The 18,667-nt window shown below is 36.0% G+C and overlaps 1 protein-coding gene across 8 annotated transcripts in view; it reads left to right on the top strand.

Moving 5' to 3' along the window:
* Nucleotides 1-18,667, top strand: part of KNDC1 (kinase non-catalytic C-lobe domain containing 1) — a 59,943-nt gene that overhangs the window by 16,722 nt on the left and 24,554 nt on the right. For all 8 annotated transcript variants that reach the window (XR_003528446.1, XR_003528445.1, XM_027647976.1 and 5 more), the window contains 4 exons: nt 6,760-6,906; nt 8,937-9,054; nt 9,412-10,433; nt 17,797-17,911. Coding sequence is in view for 6 of the 8 variants with exons in the window: in XM_027647976.1 (XP_027503777.1) it covers nt 6,760-6,906; nt 8,937-9,054; nt 9,412-10,433; nt 17,797-17,911 (1,402 nt within the window). In the remaining 2 variants the exon portion in view is untranslated. The remainder of the gene's footprint in view (nt 1-6,759; nt 6,907-8,936; nt 9,055-9,411; nt 10,434-17,796; nt 17,912-18,667) is intronic.

Here is an 18,667-nt window from a genome sequence, read left to right as displayed (position 1 = left end):
TGTGACAGCAGCCATGGAGTGATTATTTGTCAGCTCTCATAAATGAAGTGGCAACAATAAGATGTACATGGGTAGACTTAAAAAAGAGGAAATACTACTTTTTTTATGCAGTAAGCTGTGGAAATCCTAGCTGCAAAGCATAGATGCAAAAAGGTTGAGTGTGGATAAAGCTTAGACAAATTCATGGAGATAAAACAGTTGTCATGAATCATTAGAGACAAGAAGCCCACAACTATAAAACTGAGATTAGGTTGATGTACTAGGTAGTCTTCCTCAATTCAAAGTGAATGATATAAACAGAGGTCACAAGAAACCATAACGTAGTAAAATGCAGGGACTAGATAACATTCAGCTATATTGTGTCTGATACATGCTCTTTCCAAGTGTGTTTAGATTTTCACAGAATCACAGAATATGCTGAGTTGGAAGGGACCCACAAGAATCATCAAGTCCAGCTCCTGGCCCTGCACAGGACCATCCCCAAGAGTCACACCATGTGCCTGAGAGTATTGTCCAAACACTTCTTGAACTCTGTCAGGCTTGGTGCTGTGACCACTTGTCTGGGGAGCCTATTCTAGCACCCAGCCACCCTCTGGGTGAAAAAACTTTTCCTAATATCCAACCTAAACCTCCCCTGACACAACTTCAGACCATTCCCTTGGCTCCTGTCACTGGTCACCACAGAGAAGGGATCAGTGCCTGCCCCTCTGCTTCCCCTCATGAGGAAGTTGTAACTGCGATGAGGTCTCCCCTCAGTCTCCTCCAGGCTGAACAGACCAAGTGCTGCTCCTCATACGACTACTCGTCAAAGCCCTTTCCCCTTTGTTACCTTCCTTTGGATGCTGTCTAACAGCTTAATATCTTTCTTACATTGTGGTGCCCAAAGCTGCACACAATATTCAAGGCGAGGCTGCACCAGAGCAGAGCAGGACAATCCCCCTCCCTCAACCAGCTGGCGATGCTTTACCTGATGTCCCCCTTCTTATGTTGTTGTATTGCTTTTTAGATGATTGTGTGTGTGAAGCCTTGCTTGTGTTTTGTGATATAAACTGATGTTTGCCTAAAACATATTAAAACTTGAAAGCTTTCACTTACTCATTGGGTAAATTAAAAGGCAATTTGAGAGTTGAAATACATGCAAACTTTGGCTGTGAGAAAATCTGACCTGTAGCTGCCTTTGGTCCCAATTTTTTTTAGAAGTTTTTTGGGGAAGAGTTTTTTCAGATGAAGTGAACTGTAGGTAGAAGGGACAAATGGCACTTACAGCTTTGGTGGAAAATGTTCTTCCAGCATTTGCTACCAATTCAAGCTAGAGTATGTGTTTTGTGAATAGTCTGCACTGGTTTAGCACTTTTAGCACATTCTGCAGACTAATTATTTACACATCCAGTGTGCCAAATGAATATAAAGCTAATATTTAATACAGCACCGTCCAGTAATTACAGTTACACAGAAAGACATTAAGTCCCTTTGTAATGAAAGAAGGTATTAAAAGTAATAGGCCTATTTCCCTTTCATTTTCCTGCTGAAGAATCTTACTGTCTTTTGCGTAAAAATAGTACATTTACATAGAAAAATTACATGGGTAAATATTAAATGTTTTCTCCCAGTAGTAATTTTCACAAGCATTACCTTGGATTTCTTTATAAAACTTTACGTTTTATAACCAGACTGAAGCTTTCATTTGTGGAACCTTTAAATGCTTTGAATTGTGAAAAGGTGAAAGCATCTATATCTGTGCAATCTCAATTAAAAAAAAAAAAAAAAAAGGAAAAATCTGCAAGGTAAAATAAAGGTCAAATATGAATGTCAAAACTAAGAGTTGTTGTACACAATTCCTGTAGGTTGTCATTTAGTCAGAAATACTTTGCAGAAAATACTAGTTGTATTATGGTCTTTCTTTTTCAGTTCTTCAGAAGACCTACATTTATGAACTCAAAGAAATCTCAATACAAAATATAAATGGTCATTATCCGTAATTGCAATATGCTAAATGCTTATGCAGTCACTATTCAAAAGCTCTTTTGTCGACTTTTTTCTGTAGTGTTTGTCTGCAAGTATGAGTTCCTAGAGAAGTTTAGTTCTTTAGCCCTGTCAAGCAGTAAAACAACAAAGCCTCTGTCATGGTCTGTGTGTAGACTTGGAGCTTTTACTTCCTCTCCCGATCTTTTGATTTGTAGATTTTAAAACTAGAGTGGATCATTACTGTTCTCTGATTTCACTTGCTTTGGCGTTAAATGGTCATAAAATGGCATGCAGCAAAGCAAATAACTTTTGATTAGATCTGATAGAAGCTTTTTTGAATGTATTTCAATCATGACGTAAAATTTAAAATTTCTGATGGCACAAGCTACCCTCTCCTTTGGTGAGTGCTTCCAGTACAGCCTGAGCATTTTAAAAAAATGTAGTATCTTCACCTTTTGAATTTTTATCTTTTGTGTGTGTGTGTCTTGTGTCTTTTTGTGTACTGAAAATCAATCTAGTATTAAAAATTATTTTGATTTGAAGCTACTTGTATGATTATGACCTTCAAATTTTTCTCTGAAATACATGAACTCCCTTAGCATGTTGCTGAAAGAAAGACTTTAAGGACCTCAAATCAACTTGTGACTCTTTTCAAATTTCTTTTTTTTGTGTTGCCATTGCAATTTTTAAAGAGCACTTTATTTCCATGATGGCCTACAATAATGATTTACCTACAATTCTTGTTATGTTTGCTAACTTTGGGATAAGAGTATATGTACTCTCTAAGACCAAATCTGAAGAGCTGGTTTCCTAATGTGACTTCCTTTCCCCCATCCTTTTTGAAGCTGATACAGTAGGGCAGCCTTGCTGAGATGGTTTATGTATTTTAGTAACAAGTGACATTTAATCTTTAACTTAAAAGCCTTTTTAGGAATTGTGAAGAGATTGCCTTGGAGTTATTTGGTTTTTTTCTTTTGGATATTTCTGGAAATGCATCCTATTTATCAGCTATTAATATTATTATCCTGTAATGCAAAATACCTGTAATTCAAAAGCTGTTCTCCTTATCTAGATTTTTTAAACTGAGGCATGTGGTGGTGATGGGGGTTTGTTTGTTTTTTGTTTGTATGGTGGATTTTGTTGGTTTGTTTTGCTGAGTTTTTGTGGTAGTGGGTTTGTTTGGGGTTGTTTTCAGAAATTAGAGAAAAAAAGCTCTCTTAATTCTTTAATAACATTCCGTACCAGTTCTGGCTGGTCTTCCAAAAAAAAAAAGAAAGGTAGTTTGCTGTCCTTTCCTAATTGTTGCCCTCCATAGAGCATACTGAAAAATCCTTAACTTGCTCGTGAGATTGTTTTCATTGAAAGCAGTCACTTCTAGTGAGCATTATGTATTTTATACTTAAGAATTTGCCTTATTTATTGCATATATCCAGCTTACTCTCCTTTTCCAGAAAGTGAAATTTTCTTCCTGAGCCTAAACAGTGTGATAAGTAGAAGGAGATTTGATACATTAACTTGGGGAATGCCCCACCTAGTGGATGATCACAAACTCATTTTCTCATTCCTCCAGTTCTGACAGGCTTCAGGTAACATTAACCATGAATACTGCCAGCTCAGGAAACTGATTAAAGAACTGCATTTGAAGTTCCCAATAAGTGTTTTAACATAGAAATTAATTACAAGCTATACTTAAAATGACCACCTTTGAAACTAACTTTCCTACATGTCAGAGGAAAGGAGGTATCTCAACAAAACAACTTTCTGTGTGAGGAGGTAAAAATCTTTCTTTATTCAATGTGAGACTGGCCTTTCTCTTGTACAAGAAAAGATGCAGTGAACTTCATTAAAACAGGACAGGAAAATGGAGTTAAAGCCTGTCCATTTGCATGTCAGACACTTGTGCTTTTAAAGGCAGACTAGGGGATATGAGTTATACCCCACTGTGAACAGAAATTATTAATTGGAAAAAGTGGGATGAGGTAGTATGTTGCTCTGCCCTTCTTGTTCCTATGTCCTATAATGTTTGCATCCATCCTTGTGTGGATGAAGAAAATTCATAAAAGCCCTTTAAGCTCCTTATTTTTCTGTCCCACTTTTGGAGAACATCACGAAATTGTATTATTCTGTATTATAGTAAATACTTGAATTCTTAAAAATTTCTTACTGAGAGAGATTATTCTTTTCAGAAGTTTTTCACTTGAGAAGAGAGGTTATTCTGTTCAGAATTCGAAAGTGTCCCCACACTATTATGACATAATTTCATCTAACTTGTCTTGGTCTGTGTAGCAGATGTTCATAACTTGTGCAATATTGTTTTTTCCCTCCAGTTCTTAGAGGAGTGATTGTTTTGTTTCTTTAATAGTCATTTTGTGGAACATAGGTGAAGTCATTTGTTGCAGATCATATAAAATATACGTGGAATAACTTACTAATATCAAGAATATTAAACTGCCCAGTACAATAGTACATTTATACAAAAGATTCTTTAAATAGAGGTGTATTATATTTTTAAGTTTGTCCTTGTTTCCTTATTCTTTTTTAACTTTATGTTTAGTTTTCTGTTATGTTGTCCAGTGAGAAATGCAAAATGGCATAGCTTACTGAAACAGAGTATTTAATGTCAAAATCAAGGAATAAGTTCTACACTGTACACTTCTTCACTGTTCAAAAGCTTATTAAATAGTCTGCAGAAAAAAACCTTAAAACAATCATAAATTCCTGTTGGGGAAGGAATTTTGGTTAAATTTCTTCCACCAAGTGAAATAAAGTATGTAAATCTAGATTTTTGTTTAGTCTTCTATTTCACTGCCAGTTATCTCTTCAGGCCTTCAGTCTTGAGGAGGCTTATAGTAGTGCTAATTTTTACCTAGCTAGTTTTATATAGCAAGTTAACTTGTGTGGACTGTAAACCATCGAGCTCTAAACATTTATTCATAGGAGTTGTACTTCATTTGTGAGTGGTTCTCTTAATCTAGGGTGGAGTTCAGTTCCTGCAGATGAAATAAGTATGGGTAAAGGTAGTGGTAACTATGAAGAAATAAATTTTTCCATCACCTTTTTGGTGGACTGTTTGCTCAGGCTTCATAGTTTTGTACCCTTTCGCTAACATAATCTGTTTTATTGTACCAGAAAAAACCCCAACATTCTGGTCTGTCAAGGGTGTAGTTCAGTAGGGCTGCTCCCACTGAGTGGGTTATAGTAGCTTCATGTGGTAAAGGGAGAGGCACCAGGGGGGGAAGTAACCCTTGCTTTTGAAATAGGTGAACAACATTCATTCTTCTGCTAAACTAAAATAAAAATCATAACAGTTCCTGGTTTAGTTTCTCTGAGATTTTCAAAAGAAAACCAAAAATCTTCATTTACCTCTTCTGTTTAATGATGGAGTTGTATAACAGTGAAGAACTTTTGTTTTCTTTTTAGATCAGATGGCATACAGTTTGTTTTTCTGATCTTTGTCCTAATCTTGATGTGTCCCAAAGGTAAATCAAGGCTTCAGAGCCAGCAGTCAGCACTAGTTTATGCTTTCTTGATTTGGAGGTGGCATGGAGGAGGGCGGAGAAGTGGAATTGTCCAAGCTACAACCTCATACACATGGCACTTCCTGATGAGGTGGTGTTGCACCCTTCATGGTGGTGCCTTGCCTCCCTAGAAAGTAAATATATATGCATACTTGTGGAACAAGTCACCTCCCCTTCATACATTTTAGAGACAAAAGCACACCTTAATGATAAAATTAGGGGGTGAGCGGAGGGAGGAAATTACTTTTTACCTTCAAGTCAGTCTTCTTTCTAGGATAAGAAATAGCAAAGCATATAGCAAATGCATTTATATGACCAGATTTAGTGTACAAGCATAGTCGTTATTTTATTTATGTATGTATCTGTAAATCTAAGAGGGCAGTGTTCAGTACACTTGAATTCCTGGTGATACTGCATCACCATTGAAATGTTTACACAAACTTGGACTTATAAACTTGCTTATAAATTTTACTGAATTGTATTCTCTGAGTGGAACATAAAATACAGGCCATCATGGATAAATTATCATTACCACTAAAGCAAGAACTAAGAAGGTCTTTTTTTTTTTTTAATCTTTTTTGGTTTTTTTTCCCAAGAAGCAAAATACTTGTAAAATTAAGAGATAGGTGTGTTTTATGGCAAACCTGTTGCATTAGCACTGGATTTTAAAAAATTACTGGTTCACCGCCATTTTTGTTGAAGCTCATCACAAGGATGTGGACTTTAAGAGAAGCAGAGGTGGCAAACATGGAGTATTTTTTAAAATTCTTTAGTAAGTGTCTTCAGAAACAAGTGGTATTAAACCATAATTTTTCTGCTCGCTTTCTTTATGCTTGATAGCACTTATAAAATACTGCTATATATAAAGCTTTTTGTCAAATTAATATATTCTTTCTCTGCTAAGAGGAATGTCACTTCAATCTCCCAACATGCTTCTAGGTTAATACTTGCACAAATACAGAAGTCTGAGTTTTATGTTTAATTGTAGCCTGATGTAATACGTGTAATACTGATTATTGATGAGGAAGAAAAAAACGTTCTAGCTGGACCCCACAAGATTATTTCTTTTTGTTTGCAACAAGTATATCCCCCAAAGCAGGACTCAAACTGGTTTCGTTCCTCCTGCTTAAATTAGACTGCCTTTTCAGCAAACTGTTACATTGTAAATTAAATTTGAAAACAGTGTAAACTGTGTCCTGTGTGATCTTGAAGCTTTGGTGGCAGAAGAGAGAGAATTGGTAGCATCTTTATTGTGTTTTTTTTAAACTTCATGCAGGCACACATCTACTCTTTGGGTGCAACACTGAAAGCAGCAATAGAATATATAGTAGAACCTGAGACAGAATCAGAATTTGGCCAAGATCTGCACACTCTACTGGAACAAATGCAAGAAGAGAATCCTGAAAATAGGCCAGATATTGAGGTAAAACAGCCCTACATAATTTTCTGTTTAAAAAAAGTTAGACAAATACTTCTGTATGTGTTCTCGTTAACAAAGAGATGGTCTTGATATGCTCGGGTTTTGCAAGAAAGCTGAGGTTTTTCCAGACTTAGTAGAAATTAATCTTTTTTTCTACTCTAATGGAGGCACAAACTGAAAAGATGATGTAGATGCTTGACAGTGCTTTGATTTTTTAAGAGGGTTGGGTGAATACGCTGGTGGACCTAAATATTTCATTAACTGTTTCTTCCCATTTAATATTTAGTTTACAAAGAGAGAATCATTAGAAATAAGAGCACAGGCATTATACTGTGAAGTTTGAAGGACGATTGGATTGCATTTAAGAAGAGGATGGAGGGAGACATGCCACAGGAAACCTCTGTTCCTTAGCATGTTCAAAGCAGTGTTGTTCAAAGCATTACTACTAAGTTGTTTTTATGTAAATATGTAAAAGCTTAGTAATATTTCATTATATATCTTTATTCAATTTTGTATTTTATTCCACTTAGCCTCTTAGTTTACCTTTAGTTGTTAGAAATAATTTGAATCTGTATAGGATTCTTCAAGCTGATGTTTTCGAAGAATTTATATTCTGTTGGTTACCTAATAGAGCATTATTTCACATTAATATGTGAAAGTTTTGCTTTAATGTTTTTGCAGACTTTGAGAATGTAACTATAGAATAACAGTTGTTCAATGTGACTATTCTTGGGCTCAATTCTTCTACTTCAGAACGGTGCTATCTACTTGTCTGTGGGGGTTTTTTTGTAGATTTTTCTTTTTCCTGAGCTGATAGTGTATATTCTAAATGGTATGGCACTTGTAATCAATACTTTGCAGAAAGAGTGCTGCAACAGAAGAATTAATAGATGCATTTTTATAAAGCAAAAAGTATTGGCTCCCCAGTTGAGGACTGCCGAGACAGGAGACTATACCTGACATGGAGCCTGCTTAATCAGCTGCTGTATTTTTATTAGTTTACTTTGTAGCATAGTCAGATTGTATAGTATTCTCTATCACCTCCCAGTGGTCTGTAGTCCCTGAAAGCTGTTGCTGACTACTTGCACCGCCCCAAAAACAGTGTGTGTCAGGGCTGGTCTAGGGTAATATATAAAGATCACTTTGTGAGTAGGTTCTTTTCTGTTCTTTTCCACTGGGCACTTTCTTGGGTGGAATGGAGTTGGGGGAGCTATATGGAGGGAAAACACATAGGTGTTCCTAGGCATTTTGCTGGACTCCAGCACAGTCCTGGCTCCCTTTTTCCTGTCCTTCCTTTCTCCAGTGTTCGAACCTATAGCACCTTCCACTCACAATACCAGAAGAGCAGTTGAGTAAGTTGATGGGGAAGAGCATCTCCTCAGAGCTGTGTGAGGAGATGGTGGGATGCATTTGGAAAGGCAGCTCTCTTCTGCTTCCTGCCCAAAGGGACAGGTTTTTAAATGTGTGAATATCTGTAGTTAATTGCGTGTGAGACCAGTGCTAATGCCATCAAATGGTGCTCAGGCTAGAGATTAGATATGAAGTACTTCTTATGATCTGATAAAGATGACTTTCTCTAATGCTTTCTAGATATTTGTATTTTGCAGTTTTTAAAAGATCTGGGGTTTACTTTTAATGTAATTTCAGTAACATTCATCACCCTGCCCATGTCACTCAATTCAAGTGAATCACTGCATGTTTAAAAAAGTACTAAATGCTAGCTTTTTACATTTTCAGTATGTTATTCATAAAGAATAGCATTCAAGATAATTTTTATCAGTTGTTCTTGGTGTTCTAACTGTAGGCTAAAACTTGAACTGTATTAAATGATTTCATAATAGCCCACGGTAAAAACGAGAAATTAATTCAACTACATAATAGAAACACACAGTATAATGAATTAGTGCAAGAAAGACCTCCAGTGTAGTGTAGTATAAATTCAAATATAGTGTGGGAGTTAACATTACTCGCTTTAGTCAAAATTCACAAATCTATTCATTATTAAATAAGTATTTAACATTAATTTTCTCTAGAGCATTTTGTCATTATGTGAAGAAAAAATGAAGATTGCTTCATCAAGTAATATTTGTCGAAGTCTGTCTGCTGTTGGAAGAAGAGTTCTTTCAATTGAATCATTTGGTGCTTCTCAAGGTAACCTTAAAATGTATTTAGTCTAGAACTTTAGATTGCCTGACATATATAATGATTTTTAAAAGACTGTGTTTGCGTGCTTTCCTGTTATAGGTTTCTTTCTAGATTTCAGAAAGTCATTATTAAATATCTGTAGGTTGGGGGTGGGGAGCAGGGGACACACAACTCTTAATTAACATAGTTAATATATTTAGGTTGTCCCTTATGATTCAAAGTGACTTGTTAGAAATAGTTAATTTGTGTAACATACTGAAGATACGTAACAGCAGTGCAGAAAAAGCAATATAAAGATTTACTAGGAAAGATCAGAAGGTTTAAATATACATCTAATATAAACATCTACTTTTTTTCATCTAGATGTCTGTGATAACATGTGGAAGGGAAGAATGTGTCAGAGAAGCTTGGGATCTAAATTTTATTCAAATGAGAAAAGCAACATAGCAGGTGATTCGTCTGCAGTGGAAGATGTGACGACTACCTGTCATAACAGCTCTTCTGTAGTTACCATGGTGACTGGCAGAGAAAGTGGTTTAAAGGAAACGCAAATTGATCTGGATAATGGCAAAACTCAACATTCTCACCTTGCAACTCAAACTAAAAAGAGCAAAGAAGAGGATAAACATGCAGTGTATACTGACAACTTTGCTAGTGTTGCTTTGGATATAAAATCATGTGTTATTGACCTGGAGAGAGATGGCATTTTTAAGAAAGGTTCTTTGAGAAAAATTAAAACCTTTCCAAAGCTACCACTTGAACCTGCAGATGCAAATAACTTTTTTACTTCTGTAACCAACAGTGGACCACTAGCTAGGAAAAATAACTCCCTAACACAAGAGTTACTACCTCCAGACAATAATAATGAGGTTGCTTTTTCAAAGGGAAATCTTAATTCATTTGCTATTAGTAGTCCACCAGAAACAGAACCAAAGAATCACCAGGTTGATGATCGTCATTTAGAAGCTCCGTGTGTATGCACACAGGTGTCTGGCTTGAATCTAGAAGAACACGTGTCACTTATTAATGGTAAAAAGATAGGTTTTGCTTCATCTGATCACAAAGAAGACTGTTCTGGTGCTACCTGTCAAATGCTAAAACCAGCTGGTATGCTAAAAGACCCAAATCAGTCAATTGCTGGAGCAAAAATGCTAGACAATTACCTGGCCTTGGAAGACTCTTCTGAAACTTTTCAAGGGTCAAATGAAAATTATGTACCACATTTTAACAAGATGGATTCAGTGTTAACAACAAAACCCCGTGGGAACAGACATGGATCAAACCTAATTAGGTCGCCAGAATTAAGCAACGGTGCAATGAGTGCAAACAATAATGAAGATAATCTTTGTGGAGGCAGAGGTTCAGAAATCAAAAGTAATGAGCAGGTAGTAAAAATAAAGTCTTCATTATATAGTTGCTGTAGTCACTTATGTGGAGATGAGATGACTTAAATACTGTGTGATTTCTTCCCCCCTCGTCCCCTTTAGCGTCCTGGAAAATTGAATTTTGCTGATCTGCACACTTTAAGAGTTAATATTGGAAATATGGTGATCCTTTTTCCCTCTTTACTTAAAAAAAAAGTGCTGCAGTGAAATTAATACTACTGCAAAATCAACTTCCATTTAAATTTTTCTATTTTTTTTTTTTTACAAATGGAGTATACTCACTGGCCTGTTAGAGCAGCATTATTTAGTAGTTGATTACATTTGTAAGAGAACCATGACCAAAACATATGTATATTTTTAAATCTTCATGTTGCTGTCAGTGCATAAAGTTCACTGCCTTGAAGTGAGCCTCCCAGGTGCTTATGAAAATTGCAAAATTCCTGACTGTAAACCTGACCTCATTGGAATCAATGGTAGTATCCCATCTGCTTCAGGAGGTGTAAGAGTCCACTTTCTTTTAAATCTGACATGTACATTTGAGTTTTTGAAAATTGTATCTATGCTGTATTTGTTCTGTGTTCTTAAATTGCCGTCTCTATGTTTGTTATGTATATTTCGTTATAGAATTCAAATATGTGCACAATATGATGAATATGTTGTCTCATGCATTTAGTCTTTATAAATAGCCAAATGAGAGAGGGAGAATCTACCAGAATTTGTTGATAGATCTTTGTAGTATGGTCTCCTCTGCTCAAATTACGTATCTCAGGGTGGACAAGTTTGGTCTCTGACTAGATGGTTTTCTCTTGTGCCACACTCAGAGTTGTAAACACTCCCTGTGATAGGGGAGCTGCTGGCTGAAACTGCAGGATGATTTATGCTTCTTCAACCTTGCTGTGGCTTGTTAAAAATGAGCGGCACAAACTTCACGTTGTGTTTCCAGAAATTATGCTTAAGTGAAGATCTTGGGTTTTTTCTTTGCTTGTCTACGGGCAATTCAACCTTGTTCTCTTTGCCCAACAACCCATTTTCCAGCTATCCCATGCACTGGCACCCAGGGTTATATTCAATTTCTATCCATCCTTCTTTTCACCTTGCCTGAACACCTCCACTGGAGCAGTAACCTATGATTGCCAAGTGTGTAAAGAGCCTTTGGTTCATCATAGCTAAAAAAATTAGTGCAAACTGAAGATTCTGTCCTACCTTCTTTTATCCCTTTCTTGTCTCTTCTCCCCTCAATAACACGTGCACTTATTAAATTCATAGTTGAGGAGGATAGTAGCTATGGATAAGCACCACATGGCATGGTTTTGCTCTCCGAGGGGGTTATTCATTGTATGCATATCAAATCCTTTATTTAGTTTTTAAATCCTGCAAATGCATTCTTCTTTTCAGGCTCTGAGAAACGATCCCTTTATTGTAGACTCATCCTTTTTTTTTATCTTTTTCTGCCATCACTTATGAACATAAATTAAGTGTAGAGATAGGAGTTCTTTTCCAAGGAGCAAAAAAAACGTTGAAATAAGATTGTATTCTGTCCTTACTGGATTACCAGGGCAACAGTTTAGTTCTCGGTACATGAAGATAGTATCAGGAAAATAATTTTCCCCAGAATTCTTGCATGATTTAAAAGCTGTTTGGTTTTCCTGCAGCAGCACTTGAGATTGGCACACAGAAAATAAACCAAAATACGTCTTCAGGTTATTCTGCCATACTTCGGAAATCCTCTTTTTCTTCAAATATTTAATCATCAATTTAAATTAAATGTTCTTTCAGCCCAAACAGAATTTCATTCTTCCAAACATTCTCCCAAAGGTTATCCTGCTCCTGCTGAATTCATGGGACAATCACAGTGAATTAGAAAAGGTACCTCTTGTTCCAGGTACCCTAATAACCAATGTTGTGATATATACGATCTGAAAGGAAGACAGCAGGGTGGTGATTCTCTATGGTATCAGAGTTTTACAGCTGTCTTTTCAGTAGAAGAAGTCTTTGATACACTCATGCTCTATATTCTCTTTTTTAGTAATTGAATTCCAGCAATTTTTCAAGTTCTGGCACATAAAAATATTATGCTCTTTAGTAAAATCTTGTTGGTCTTAAAACAAAAAACGAACAAAAAAAGCAAATGTAATAAAATCTTCTTTGACTATTTAACTGCTGTAGGGAGGAAAAGAAACCCTTTAAATATATTAATATCTGTGAGCAACACCTAGACTTCTGAAATAGCTTCCTGAAATGCTCAAGTTTCTAGCCTGGTAATTTTTCTTTGTTTTCTGAAGGAAGGTAATTCATATTTAGTAGTCACTGAACTGTATTGCAGACTCTATTACAAGTCTTCTTAGAACAGTGGAAGGGGTTAATGTTTTCAGCTTCTTTTTTTCCTTTTAGAAAACAGATTTTATTCCTCAGGCTTCTGAAGCATAGCAGGTTTTCCCTCTGTGTTACCTGACAATTGCAAAAAAGAAAAACCGTACTGTGCTATGCCTTATGTGATGAAAGTACAACTGATGTCTCTCTCTCAAGTTCCCTTTCATTTCTTAGTGCCAGAATTTTACCAAATACCTAAGTCTGAGAGTTTGTTCATTTACTGCAAAAGCACAAGTGTGAAGGCCCAGCTAATGTGTTTTCTATCTTCTGGGGTAAATAGAAAATACCTCAGAAGCTTTGCAGTGCTGCTCTTTCACTAGTTTTCTATAACAGATTGCCATGATTGCAGCATATAGAGCTTTTAGAATAATATGTCTAGCATCTCTTTCAATATTTCATGTTCTTTAGAAAAGGTGCAATACCAGTCCCATCCGGTTGAAGATCAACCTTGTCTACTCTGGAGAACAGACAGTTTTTCTTGCCTGTCAGTACTTCTCCAGTGGACAGTATTTTTCTGATACTCCAACACTGCTTCTTAATGTTGTGTGCTTTACTGCTAGTAAGCATTACTAAAAATACTTGCTTGCTTTTGTCTGGCTACTGCAATGTATCTTGTGAGGGTTTTCATAGTAACTTTTAGAGTTTTGCATGCCATAAATAAATATTTTTCACTTCAAGTTTGAGTGGGGATCTTTTATTTCTCTAACCAGTTTCATTCCAATCAGGTGTGTCTCATCTCTAATCCTTTTAAATGTTTCTCTGTGATATAAATGCTATGGGCTTTACTTGGGAAGGGTTAATGGGAGCCTGGCATATGCAAGTTTGTTTCCTGTTGGTCATTCAGACCGTGTCAAACATGAGAAAAGTGAAAAGCCATGTAGCTGGAGGCTGACACTTTAACACTGGGGAAATAACAGCTGAAGGAAAGAAAAGTTGTCAATTCCCAGAATAGTACTTACTAAGAAAAGAATGATGAAAAAATATTTTTGGCTGTTTAAAACACGCCAACATTATGTTAATGAAATAGAGTATGTTTGCATAGTCTGAATGCTTTACTAAAAGTTGGGGTTTACAATTCTGGTACCAGCAGTTACGTAACAGATCTCATAAATGGTTTTTGCAGAACTGCAAAAAAAAGCCACTTTTCCAACAAGTGAGGTTTAAAATGCCATCTTTGGGCATAAAACAAAATGGCCCCAGTGTGCAACTATAAGCAAGAATCAGTCATTTGGCTTTTTTATATTTTTTCAACAAAATTTCTGTGCAGTGAAAAACTTTTTCATATTTTAAAAACTGAGATATATAATTTCTGTTACGAAAAAGTCTGTTTTAGAACATGTAAAAAATCAGGAAGAAGCATTGGATTATAAATTTGTTTCCTCTTTGGTGCAATTTCACTAGTGATAATATATTAATGAATGTTGAACATCAATATTAAAATAATGTTAACGGCTTAAACGAAGTGGACTTGAGGCCTTATGAATGCTTAACAGTTGTCTTGAGCTTGCTTTGCTAAAATATATGAATAGATAGTTAAGAAACAATGTGCGCTACAGGTGGTTTGACTAAAAAGTTTTAATCGTGTTTTCCAACACTTCAGATTTTTTTTTTCTTGGTGGTTGAGTGGGGATTTTTTTGTTTTACGAAATAGCAATAGCCATGAATCAGAGACTTGCATGTTAAAAACTGAAATGACCAAACCTGAGACATATGCCAAAATAAGGAGTTTTACAGTTAACAGATTCAGTGGAATTAAAATGTGCATTGTGTTAAATACCTAAAAGGTGAGGTATGAGGTGTGTTATGTTAAATACCTTTATTTAAGGACTGAGGCTTCCATAAAAACTGCCTCCTAACTTTAGGTTGAGAAGTGTATTATTTTTCCTTTGAAAACTGTTTTAACCAGACTGCACGTGGTTTTCGTCACAGATGCAAATGTGTGATGAAATATGACTTATCATGTACCTTGACTACATGGGATAACTGCTACAAGAAGCATAGGTCCTCAGCAGGTCTGCACCTTCAGTTTACATCTGAAGTCTTCCACAGTTCTCCTTCTGATGTAGGAAGGTGAGAATTTGAAATAATCAGGACACTAGAAGAATGACCTTCTCAGATATTTCTTCCAGGAAAAAAATAAATCTTTTTATATGGTCAGGGTGGGGAGAGACTAGAATTTGAGTAAGAGACAATAGCAGTGCAGGTAGTTATTAGCATCAAAGAAGAACAACTAGCATACAAATACTAGGTAGCAATATTAATAGTTGAAGTTTCTTATTTCTTTAGAATGCTTGCCAGAGGGATATACATTTAAACAAAATTCACCAACCTGTAACCACATCCTTTTTTTTTTTCCTGATTCAGACTGATCTGGCTATTTTGTGGATGGCAGTGATTCTCACTTCTGCTAAGATTTGCTTTTACTATGTACTTTTTTTTTCTTCTAGAACAGAATTTTTCTGGTACCTCTTCATCCTCTTATTTTATTATCAATCATTGACACCTCTTTCTTATAAACTTTTGCTGCTGCTCTTAGAGTTTATTCCTGCTTTGCTGCTGTGCTTAAATTTCTGTCTGCTATTTCTTTCTTCTTCCAAAGAGCTTGGATATCCCAGAATTGAGAAATACTTTTCAGCTTTGTACTGTACAGCTAACTTTAGTCTCCAGTTTAGTGAGAGATTCTCCTTGCCCTTGCTAGCCATTCATCATCTTCTCCTGAAGTGAGAGGGATTTGCAGGGGAAGTCCCATCTTTCTTCGCTGCAGCTTTTAGAGCCTCTAGAGACAAACTTCAAGAGGAGGGATTTCTTACAGAGAAACATGAGGCACTAGTGTGTACTTATTACAAAAATATTCCCAAATCCCAAAACCTTCTTAATGTTTTAGTCAGTCTGTGAGATTTCTCTCCACTCATGTCAGCTGTCCAGGGTCGATTTGAAGATTTGACTGCTCCTTTCTTTGTCTGTGAGCAAAGATATTTGAGAACCAGGGTGCTGTAGAGGGGGAAACACAGTGCTGATCAAGGATAGTAATCTGTCAACAGTATGAAGCAGTATCTTGTATGTTCTCTAGACTAATTCATTCTTTTGACTGTCTGGCCTTTTCCTTCCTGCTATGTGATTGATGCCTTTTTATCAGACAGTTCAAGAACTTACAGTAAAAAAACACATGGATGAAAGAATTTTGCACTCCAGGGTGCTGGTGATAGCAAAACTTGAGAATGAAACGGTCTTATCACCTGGCTTCAAATCTGTCTGTGCTGAAGTTACTAATTTTTGCAATGTGCCACAATGGAGGATAGAAGAATAAAAGCACCAAGTTCATTTTATCGTTTGGAGGTAGACGGAATATAAAACGTTTTCAGTAAATCAAAAGGTGTGTTTCGTGGCACATCTTGTTAAAAAATTACGGCTTGCCTGGTTCACCTTCAAAGAATATTTAAACAGTACAAGCCCAAAGTATTGTGTTCTTTGAGAAGGTATTCTGGTTAATATTAAATTATCAACAAAGTTTCAGCTACAGAAATTAATGTGGTTCTTTTTGCAACAGATTGCACTGAAGCTGTTTGTTGATCTTTATGAATTCAATACCAGTAGTCTCTGTATCACATATTTTATGATAAAACCCAAAGAGCACCTCACTGAAGGGTGTTTCGTAAACAGGATCATGAAGAATTGACTTTAGTAAATGACAGTGCAGAGGCCGATTTGTCAAATAATGTACTACCACTGTGTGTGAGAGGGACCCTTAGTCTATTTAGATTTTACAAATACTGATTGGGTTATAAAGGTGTCTGTAAAAACCACAGAACTTTTCAGAGGGGGTTTTGTTTGTCTCCTGTGCTTCAGTTTTGTGTTGGGGTGTTTTTGGTTTGGTTGGAGGGGTTTTGGGGTGTTTTTTTTGTTTTGAGCGACTTTTTTACTTGGTTGATTGGGGGTTTTTTGTTTGTTTTTTTTGTTTGTCGGGGGGTTTTTGGAGAGTAGGGGAAGATTGTTTTTTCATGAATTAGTCCTGAGTTGCTTCTGGTAATTTCTTTCTTAGACCAATTCAAATGGCCTAAATTGGACTAGTTCAGAACTGCATATACAACAGAAAATGTGCTGTGCCCTTTTTTAAGATAGGTGGATTGGTCTGCTCTAACTTGGACATTTCTGCCTGCAGTGAATTTTTAGTGTACCTTTGTAGGTGAACGGAGATTATGTAAAGTCCAGCTGATGTCAAGGGCCACTCCTAGAGATAAGCTTTTCCATTAGCATGGTTTGCTCAGGGAGATGTCTGTGCACTGCTGTCTGTTTCCATGGAGCAGTACCTTTGTCACAATAAGGTATTATGCCAGGTATCAAAAGCTGATAGCCAGAAAAAGAAATTCTGTTATGAAAAATTGAGCAGCCAGTGATTAAAAAAGAACTACATGCTTGGACTTCAATTAAATCTGTCATTAATTCTGTCAATATTGTTAACATCTTTCACAGAAGAACAAGAGGTGTTGATGAAATCTTTAAGGTAAGACATGTAATGCAACTGTCAGGGTAAATCAGAATATGAATGTGGGACTTTTTTGTTGATAGCAATCATTTGAATTTTATGTTTTTCAGTCTAGGTGTTGTCCCTATAATTATGTAATTGTTTCATCATAAAACATGTCTATTATACAGTAGACATTCTAAAAGAGTCTTTCCTTAATATGTAAGAAAGACCTTCCAGATAGCTCACTTTTCCTGAGGCCCTTCTATTTTTGCTCAGATCTCACTTGAATTACTCTTCCATTATGCAGTTAAGAAACTACTGGTTCATTTATACAACTAGCTAACTGTGCCATGCTTTTTAATAAGTAGTATTAATTCATTACTGGTAAGTGCAATAAATATATTTTCTTGTAGCTTTTTAGTTGAGTGTGTTTTATATTAGGATTTACTTTTTCATTGCACCAGTAAACGTTTTTAATTTGTGATTATTTTTAATAACTTTCTGCATCCTCACTCTTTTTTTTTTCAGTGGATCTCTCTAAAACTTCTGTTGTCCTCATATGGAAGACCTCTGAAAGATTATGAACTCTGGGCATTATGTCATGAGTGTTTATGTGCTCTACAGACTTGCATAGATTATCCAGGTATACTCTTAAAAATAAATATTTTGCCTTGTTATTTATGTTCACCACGTTAATGTTTTCTTTATTCTGTTTGAAAGTATCTCGACTTTCATTTTGCATACAGAACGAAATAGACGATATTTCTGATTTCACTCTCTTAAATCATGACTTAGAAATTTTACTCAGTTGAAGTTTTCTTCCATATATATAGAATACCTTCTTTTTCTTTATTCTGAATTTGATTGCTTTTTCAGCAGAAATTAATCTTTATGACTTCAAGCAGTGAAAAAAATTTGGGGTTTAGATGTTTTGGGGATGGAGAAACTACTGTGAATTTTAAGAAAAGTACTTATGACTTGAAAGCAGGAGGAAATAAGTTTTGTATATGTGTGTGTGTGTATATATATATATGTATCTATGTACGTAAACCTGAAATCTCCTCTTTTGCCTGAATTTCTTTCTGACAAATGATTCCTGACATATTTTGGACAATACAGGGCTTTGTCATTTTAAAGCATCCAAGGTCTTGTTATGACGTTGGTCCTTCCGCTTCCCCCATGTTTCATTTTACAGAATTGTCAGAAGTAAACTTCTGAGAGAGGAGCAGGGACAGGGCACTGTCCTGTGACAAAATTGGAATATGTTGCATGTAACTCAGAAGACGACCATTCTAAATTTCCATAGACATTCTGAATGTTGGTTTAGCTTATACTAATGATAAACCTGTAGCAGTTCTGATAAACAGAGCAGAGGTTCCCAGCCCCCTGCCCTTTCTTT

This window comes from Corapipo altera, unplaced genomic scaffold (genome assembly GCF_003945725.1).
Source record: "Corapipo altera isolate COAL_440 unplaced genomic scaffold, ASM394572v1 56, whole genome shotgun sequence".
NCBI classification, from domain to species: Eukaryota; Metazoa; Chordata; class Aves; order Passeriformes; family Pipridae; genus Corapipo; species Corapipo altera.
Note: the sequence above shows the minus strand (reverse complement) of the source record. Positions and strands in the feature narration are given on the sequence as shown.